This window comes from Berghia stephanieae, unplaced genomic scaffold, assembly GCF_034508935.2.
Source record: "Berghia stephanieae isolate SIO BIC M18660-M18661 unplaced genomic scaffold, UCSD_Bste_1.3 scaffold580, whole genome shotgun sequence".
NCBI lineage: Eukaryota > Metazoa > Mollusca > Gastropoda > Nudibranchia > Aeolidiidae > Berghia > Berghia stephanieae.
In genome coordinates, this window is record NW_027627289.1 from 2,501 (window position 1) to 12,184 (window position 9,684).

Genomic DNA, 9,684 nt, shown 5'->3' on the forward strand with positions numbered 1-9,684 from the left:
TAAAAATTCGAACAAAAACAACGCATTTACGACCAGGTACTCATTTTACACTTGACTACGGTGAGAGAATGTGAGTAAAGAGTTGTTTTCCAGAACTCAGCTATGGTTCGAACGAGGCTCGAACATAGACCTTCCAATCCGAAAGCGTGTGTCATACACAAGACCAGAAAAACCCGCCAGTTGGTCCAAAATCTTTGGAAGTGTGTATGCAATCAGTTTTTCGGAGTACTAATAATGAATGTATTGAATCATAACGCGGCAGAACTATTTATAGTAACAGGATGTACAGGTAGAATCTTATGATTACGGGACGTAAAAGAGCGAGGATGGATGTCTTTATGGACGACCAGCATATATTTGGACAAGAATATACAGCATAGCATCACTCTGAAATCAGAAGATCATCAGTTACAAAAAGTATGTTTTCGGTCTTCGGAAGAGTGGTTTAACAATTCCTAGTAGTAGTAGTAGTAGTAGTAGTAGTAGTATTGGTAGTAGTAGTAGTGTAGTAGTAGTAGTAGTAGTAGTAGTAGTAGTAGTATTGGTAGTAGTATGTAGTAGTAGTATGTAGTAGTAGTAGTAGTAGTATAGTAGTGTAGTGGTAGTAGTAGTAGTAGTAGTAGTAGTAGTAGTAGTAGAGGAGGAGGAGGAGGAGGAGGAGGAGGAGGAGTAGGAGGAGGAGTAGAAGTAGTATAGCAGCAGCAGTATAGTAGTAGTAGTAGTAGTAGCAGCAGTAGTAGTAGTAGTAGTAGTAGTAGTAGTAGTAGTAGTAGTAGTAGTAGTAGTAGTAGTAGTAGTGGTGGTAGTAGTAGTTGTAGTAGTGGTGGTAGTAGTAGTAGTAGTAATAGTAGTAGTAGTAGTAGTAGTAGTAGTAGTAGTAGTAGTAGTAGTAGGAGGAGGAGGAGGAGGAGGAGTAGGAGGAGGAGTAGAAGTAGTATAGCAGCAGTAGTATAGTAGTAGTAGTAGTAGTAGTAGTAGTAGTAGTAGTAGTAGTAGTAGTAGTAGTAGTAGTTAGTAGTAGTGGTATTATTTTATTATTATTATTATTATTAGTAGTAGTAGTAGTAGTAGTAGTAGTAGTAGTAGTAGTAGTATAGTAGTAGTAGTAGTAGTAGTAGTAGTAGTAGTAGTAGTGGTAGTAGTAGTAGTAGTAGTAGTAGTAGTAGTAGTAGTAGTAGTAGTGTAGTAGTAGTAGTAGTAGTAGTAGTTAGTAGTAGTAGTAGTAGTAGTAGTAGTAGTAGTAGTAGTGGTAGTAGTAGTAGTAGTGGTTTATTATTATTATTATTATTATTATTATTAGTAGTAGTAGTAGTAGTAGTAGTAGTAGTAGTAGTAGTAGTAGTAGTAGTTAGTAGTAGTAGTAGTAGTAGTCGTAGTAGTAGTAGTTGTTGTTGTTGTTGTTGTTGTAATTGTTTTAACCCGAAGTCCCAGGTTTGAGAGTTTTTACCACGGTGAGGGTCATTGAAATCTATCGAGATTTGAAGGACGAGTTTTTAAATACTAACGAAAGAGTGAAAATGGAGAGGCTTCGTATGGGAACAAAACAGCTCTGTATTGTTCCCATACGAAGCCTCTCCATTTTCACTCTTTCGTTAGTATTTTACGATCACCGGCTTCGGGTGAAGTATGTACGAGATTGCCCAGAGACAAAACTGGAAGGGGGATTTGAAACCATCAACAAATGTGATGATGACTTCAGAACCTGGATTGATACCTTGAACATAGAAGTGTAGCCGAACGATACTGCTACTACTACCGGCTTCAGGCAGCCCCTACTGTTTTCTAGTTTTTTTAAAAATACGTGTTTTACCAAAGGACAACATTGAACTGGTTAAAAAGACATGCCTTGAACATCTTGTCATATATAAATCTATTGCTACCATGAATGAATCACGTTAGGGTCAATCCATAGCCCGTATCTAAAGCATAGTTAATCTCCCATTACTGCCAAAATCAAAAACAAAGAAAAAACACGAATTTAAATATTTTGGCCGAAAAACTCGTCCTTCTTATATCGGTCGATTAAAATGACCCTCCTCTTGGCAAAATCTCTCAAACCTAGAATTTCGTGGAAGTCTCAGGTTTAACAATGTTTGGCAAAATAAGGGTCATTTTAATCGATCGATATTTGAACGACGTGTTTTCTGGCCAAAATTTCGGATACACGTTTGTTTTTGGGTCGTTTTTTTTTTTTTTTGTCGGAGGACGTAAATTATAGGAAGAGTCTCCCCCCCCCCCCCCCCCCCCCCCCCCCCCCCCCCCCCCCCCCCCCCCCCCCCCCCCCCCCTTGTGACAGGTACAGTTGACCTCATAGTATTAAGTAATAATATGTGTCAACGCTCTCAAAGGGAGTGCAAGGCAGGCAGGCTGTGCTATACGTTAGATGCATAACCTTCGACTTGTGGCCTTGATGTTTATATGTATGTATGTATGTGTGTATGTGTGTGTGTGTGTGTGTGTGTGTGTGTGTGTGTGTGTGTGTGTGTGTGTGTGTGAAAGAATTTGGTGGAGAACTCTAAAACGGTAGGGTGAAGTAACTTTATGTAAAGTGTATCTATGGTGTACCGTTTATGTGTAATCTATGTGAATTATGAGAACAAGCCCTGCTCTCTCTCTCTCTCTGTCTCTCTCTCTCCCTCTCTCTCTCCCTCTCTCTCTATCTATCTATCTATCTATCTATCTCTCCCTCTCTCTCTCCCTCTCTCTATCTATCAATCTATCTCTCTCTCTCCCTCTCTCTCTCCCTCTCTCTCTCTCTCTCTCTCTCCCTCTCTCTCTCTCTCTATCTATCTATCTCTCTCTCCCTCTCTCTCTCCCTCTCTCTCTATCTATCTCTCTATCTCTCTCCCCCTCTCTCTCCCCCCCCCTCTCTCTCTCTCTCTCTCCCTCTATATATATATATATATATATATATATATATATATATATATATATATATATTCAATCTATATATGTATCTATCTATAATATTTATATTTATCAATCACTCAATCAACCTACCTATCAATCTATCAGTCTATAAATCTATCTATCTATATATATATATATATATATATTATATATATATATATATATATATATATATATATATACAACTATCTTTTTATCAATCAATCTATATATCCATTTTTCATGTCAGTCTATAAATCTATCTATCTATCTATCAATCTGTCTATCCATATATCTAATTTTATATCTATCTATCTATCTGTCTATAAAGCTATCTATCTATAAATCTATCTATATAACTTTATATCTATCAATCTATCTGTCTATCTATCTATCTATCTATCTATCTATTAGTCTATCTGTCTGTCTTTACAACTGTTTGTCTAGTCCACAATATCTAGCTCTGTCTTTTATCGATTCCATTCACTAAGTCCATCTATTTTTCTAACTCATCCTATCCCTCTATCCCAGCTTTCTCTCCCTCTGTTCAATCGCTCCCCTATCTTTATCTCTCTCTCTCTTCTTTCTCTCTCTCTCTCTCTCTCTCACTGTAAGGAAATGCCTTTGCGTTTATGGCGCTGTAGGGAAGTATATGTGGTATGCACGACTCAGGACATCCAACTTATCTTGATTTATTTCTTTTGGTAACAACAAGATATGAAGTGAATAGAAAAGTGCCAGAAGACAATAGAGAATAAAAATTTTTCGCGGCGGTGGTGGGGTTTGAACCTGCGACCTTATTGGTACGACAACTCCGCCTGGCAGGTGAGAGCGTGGCTCTACCGTGTGAGCTATCCACGAACACAAAATATTCGTTTCAAACTCAAAGTCATTACTAGATCCCTCTCTCACCCACTTCTTGAGACCGCCGATTCGTTCGTACACCACCATCGCGAATAATTTTGACCAGCAGTTAAGCTTAATAGCCAATATTCTCAACACAAACATATAACATTAGGTACTCAAAACCAAAAATTGAAGTTAGAGATAAAGAGTAAGTCATCTCAAATCTATCAAGTCTTACAAAATCCCAACACAAAGCAAAAAACCAAATCAAAATATCTTCAAAAACAAAAAAGTTATGGGGATTTACATTTTATTGAACTTAGAAAAATATGTGATATTTTTCCGATGTAACATTTTCATGATTTTGCATGCGTGTAAACAAGACATCTTAACTCTAAGAACAATAACAAGAGTTTTTTCCATAACTTTAGACAATAGAGATATTGGTAAATAACAAATTGCATGATTATGAAACATGGTTACAAATTTATACTTCTTCAAAATTAAGAAAAAAGCAAAAAAATCCGTCAAATTAAACAATTTTTTGGCCAAAACCACAAAATCTCCAAATCACTCCGTCAAAACTAACCATGGGAGGCTATCAGAATTTTACAAATCTAAAGCACCGGTGTTAGAGATGCTCTCTATTTTTTTTCAAGTAGGTTGCGTTACAATTATAAAATTTAGAGGCGCATGAAATTGAGAAAAAGCGTAAAAAACACCAAATTCAGAAAAGTGATCAATTTTGCGATTTTTATCGAATTTTGAATAGGCATAACTCAAGAACTAATGGAGCAATATACAAATCTTATATATCAAAATAATCATTGTTTCAAGTAGAACACAACCAAATCAAAATAAACAATCTTAAATCATTTCCTATCATGATCTGGATTGATACAAAAACCATGCCCCCCAAAATCAAGCTAAATCCGTTAATTTCAAATGCGATATAAATGGTTCAAAATATCTCCCCTGCTTAAAATAAGCATTGAAATACAATAGACTTGGGATAAACTAAGTAAATCCACGCAACAATTGCAGCATAACTTATAAAAATCAAAATTACAGCTATCATAAATTTATGTAAATAAATAGACATTAAATATTAAATTGCTTCTTGGATTACTCGTCACAGTTAACAACTTGAAATTATAGTCTACTTCTTTTCCTAGAAGGAGTCTTAGTAACTTCTCCCTCTAAAAAGAAGACCAAACTCTGATACAAGTGGGCAACATCTCCAGTTAAACTTAAATTATTCTCCTTAAGGATCACCTTTCGGTATCTGATCTGCGCCTTCAGATTTTGAATGCGGTTACCTCCAGCCATAATGGCATCAACCTCTGCTCTGGTATTACACAAACCACCTTGAATAATAATGGCATTGATAATGTCTAAATGTTTTCTCCTATCCTTCACTTCCTTTGCTTTCTGCTTTTCTTCATTCTCTTCTAACCTTTGCTGCACAATCCTCCGCACCTCTTTTTCTTCATCTCTACTTCGACGTCTAACTTTGCTCCTATTCTGCTTTGCAAGAGTTAACAAATGAATAGCATCTTTGGTTTTTTTTCTGCTCAACCATTGTCCAGTTTTGTTGTGTTTAAACATGTTTAATGCAGATCGTAAATGCAATGATGCATGTCTGCGTTTGCCAATATCAAAATCAAGGTCTCCAAAGAGCCTTTCACCTGTAATATTTGATAATGGAGCCGTCATCAACACCTTCATGACATCTTCCTCAATATCTCCAGCAAAAACACCATCACCAATGAAATCAGACAACTGCCTCTTTAGAACATCTAATGTCTTCGCACAGATGAAACGAAACGTTTCAAAGAAAGTTTCAGACTCAAGACAATCAATGTCCAAAGAGGGAGTTGAATAATCAGAGAAGACTGGTGTTGTTGCTGGTACACCAACCTCAAGAAATCTTAGCATAAGAGTGACAAAGGGGGGAAATTGTCCATATTTTACATCGCTATTAATCAATCTCCAATAAGGAGAGGTAAACAAGAAGTTAAATTTAGCCAGAGCCGACACCATACTCATAACATTGCAATCGCGAATATCATCAAGAATACTCTGTAATTTTGTATTATCATGAGAAACCTTATTTTCGAGGAATTCAACAATTTGTGGTTTATGGTACATGAGTGCAGAGGCATTGTCAAATATGTTATTGAATCGATTAGATCGATAGCTTGAAAATCTTGAAGTAATATTCACAGACTCCAAATAAACCAACCATTCATGTCGACAACCACTCTTTTCGTCAGGTCGTGGTCCAAATACATCTGCTGCAAGCCTTATGAGCCGTAAAGCAGCAACCTCATTATCATGTCGAAATCTGTAATACTTCTCTGGGTAATTATCCCTACCTAACTTTATGTCTTGACCGTCAAACTTCAATTGAATGTCTTTTAAAGCAGATTCAGCAGCAGTTGCTACACCCAATAAAAAATGGGCATTACAAAATAGAAAAAAGGTGCTACAGTCAGTACCCAAAATTTCATATTTATAATTTGCCAATTTCTGGTCGAACAATTTCATTACCGAAGCACGGTCAGTCATTAAGCATTTCATCTTCCCTAAAATTTCTTTCAAAAGGCCATCCCTTAAAACTGTCTCATTTGTAGTGCAATAAATGTCACATAGTTCCTTCAGTAAATCAACTGACTTTTCCAGCAAGGTACTGGCAGTCTCGGATGGTATTTCACAAAATCCCAGACTCATAGTGCCTCCATTTGATAGAACTATGTGTCGTTCCAGGTAACGCCGTTTTTGTCGTGAGGTTTCATCTAAACCAAAAGTAAAGTGGTCTGTGTCTCTTATGCTTTCTACAGCTTGTGTTTTCGACAAGAAATATCCTTCACTGGCAATATTAAGGGCTGTCTGTGTAGTTGGGAGATCACTTACTTTAATTTCATCTTTATAGAGATATTTTGAAACAATATTAATGACCTTTGAGCATTTTGTTGCCGCAACATCCCCTTCCCCTTGTAAAGCCATGTATGTAAGATGTACATCATTTGAATATGAGTTATTGAGGTTCCCCCTTGCCTTTAAAATCACTTTCTTTGAAGAACAATTACAAACATCATCTTGAGATAAAATAATCTCTGCGGTTTTGAGGGCTTCACGAGTATCCTCTAGTTTACTTTTGTATTTAGATTTGAGCTGCTGGTCAGCTCTCCTCTGTCTCTTTACCACCTCAATTTGCCCCTGCAATTGTTTAATTTCTGCGGAATCCGCAGTAATTTTCAAATTTTGACGCCGGACTTTCTCTTCAAGCTTACTAAGTTTAAAGCAATTTCTTTGATCAGTTTGTGTGCTCCTATTGATTGATTTTGATTTAACTTTAACATTCTCTTTCATTTTGCAGTTGCATTTCTCAAGTTCAGCTGTTTTAGTTTTACTAACTTCTATCCGTAATAATTTGTTTTCATATTCCAACTCCATCAACTTGTTTGAAAGGAGCACAATTTTATCCAAATGAGCCTTTGATGCTCTTTTTTCATTTTCTAAATCTGTTTTGAGACCAACCAATTCTGAACATGGATGTGTAGAAGAAGAAGAAGAGGAAGAATGGGTATACAATGGTGTTTTCATTAACAATCCTAATGCATCAGGTTTCTGTTTTAACTTTACTTTATCTTTTTTAGCTTTAGAAAGCTTATGCTTTATTTGCGAAGGAGTTGAATGAATGGCCAATGGTTTAAGTAGAGCCTGAATCCATCTAACAATAAAGTTTTCTGACAAATTTTCTTTTGATTTAAAACAATCAAGAGCCAAAATGGTACCAATACAAGGAACAAAAGATAATGGAGGAGAATAAAGCTCCGTGTCTCCAAGCAAAACTTCCCTGTCAAGTCCAATTTCCTTGAGCTCATCGGGCAACACGGTAAATAGAACATCCTGCTGGAGGAAGCTGGTATGTTGATCAGACGACAGGGACTCCATGTTGAAACAGGCCTTTTGAATCCTGTACTTCAGTTGTGCAACTGTCATGTCTTGATCAGGAAACAACTTTGCAAACCACGACAATACCTGAAAGTGTGAAAGAAAAAAAAATACCACCAAAAATTAATGATACGAACAATTATGATATACCCCTTACCTTTGAAATACGAGAGCTCAAGGCACTTGACACTGAAATATAGATGAATATATCAAACATATTCACACACACATATATGATGAAAACAAATGGAGAAAAACTTTGGTGTAAATTAGTACTTGCGCGTAACAGGCAGCATATTTTGTCTTAGATATTAAGTGTTGCTGTCGAGGGGGGGGGGGGGGGGGGGGGGGGGGGGGGGGGTCTTAGTGTGGATATGCAGGAAATTTAATTTAGTTCACTACAATATAATATATATATATATAGGTGAGTACTTACTGTGTCCCAACTTGCAGCTGCTTCGTTCTTGAGAGAGGAAAGTTGAACTAACAGTTTATTCGTCAGGGGGACAACGGGCAGAGATACTCTTCTCCCTCTTCCTTGCATCAGAAAGTGCGTCTTCAGGATCGAGTATGTGTCATCATCTATAGAAAATAAAACAATTTGAAAAAAAATTATCATCCAACCAGTTCAGTAATAATAATAATAAAATAAGTCAATAGTGAATAGAGTAGCTGTGATGACTGGACATAAGAATTCCTTCCACTCCCAGTCTGCCCATAGTAGTAAAACTAAAGTAAAGAAAACATATAAACACAGTGCCAGCATTTAAAATACTCAGCTGTTCCGTTGTCCACCTAAGTAGAAGAGGGAAATATCCACCAGCAATTCCAACTGAACGAACTGATCAAAGCATAAACAGTACAGAAGGGGAATCCCTTGAGAAAAATTGACTGTTACTAAAAATAGAACAGTGCGATTTCGTTTGTCTTTAATTTCTCTAAATCCAAGATGATATGTGCAACCTAAATACCACAAATCGTTAGCTTTTTAAATATTATTTGGTATTTTCCCAATTGAATACATGAAAAAGACATAATATTAATTAAACAGGCATTAGAACATCCGAATCGAGAAGAGTCGGGTCGAGAACACAACAACCTAAAAACATGGCCGTTCCCGTGCTCCGACCTCTTCACTGAAATATATAATTTCCTATAGTTTATTAGTGCAAATCATTAATATAAATCATCAAACATCTCTAACTTACGTATCATTGGTGATCCATGTAATTGATGTGATGAAAATTCCATGGTTCGATCAGAATCCTGGCTTTCGCTTTCCAAAATGGCGGGCGGTAGATCGCTGGATGGAACAGCCATGATGGCCGGCAAAGGCCGTGAGCCGGGCTTCGTTGTATGGTTTACCCATAGAATTAAACGAATGAGAATACGTACGAAGCCTAAAAAGTGTCCACCAATGAAAGCATTCAGCGCCATTTTGTTGTTGGCTGAGAATGTAGTAATTACCATTCATTCGGTATCTATGTCAACATAACGACACAAGAAAAACAACAAACAATATCAAAATCCGCAATAAAATGTTTCAGAACTGTTGCGTATATTTATGGCACAACGAAGCTGTCAAAAAATGAAGTTAGAGAATGTGTGTAATCATGTATTATAATAACCTGTAATGTGTTTTCCAACCACCACATCATCTACTACTACAACCACCACCACAATATCATCACTTACACTACTACTACAACCACCAGCCCCACATCATTATCACTACCACTACTACTACACCACCACCAGCACATCATCATCACTACCACTACTACTGCAACCACCACCACATCATCATCACTATCACTACTACTACAACTACAACCACCACCACATTATCATCACTACCACTACTACTACTGCAACCACCACCACCATATCATCATCATTGAAATATTTTTTTTTTTAAATTGAGCTTTATATAGTGCAATATCTACTAAATGTGCTCAAAGCGCTTTACAAGGGGTCCCTGGTCAACAT

At 36.8% G+C, this 9,684-nt stretch overlaps 1 protein-coding gene across 1 annotated transcript; it reads right to left on the reverse strand.

The window, feature by feature from the left end:
• Positions 1-4,652: 4,652 nt before the first annotated feature.
• Positions 4,653-7,193, reverse strand: LOC144962077 (uncharacterized). The gene has a single exon (XM_078895041.1). It carries the CDS (start codon positions 7,108-7,110, stop codon positions 4,888-4,890), a length of 2,223 nt encoding a protein of 740 aa, XP_078751167.1. The 5' UTR covers positions 7,111-7,193; the 3' UTR covers positions 4,653-4,887.
• Positions 7,194-9,684: the final 2,491 nt, after the last annotated feature.

Excerpts from the sequence above, each read along its gene's own strand:
- LOC144962077 (XM_078895041.1), bottom strand. The coding sequence starts at position 7,110 with ATGAAAGAGAATGTTAAAGTTAAATCAAAATCAATCAATAGGAGCACA.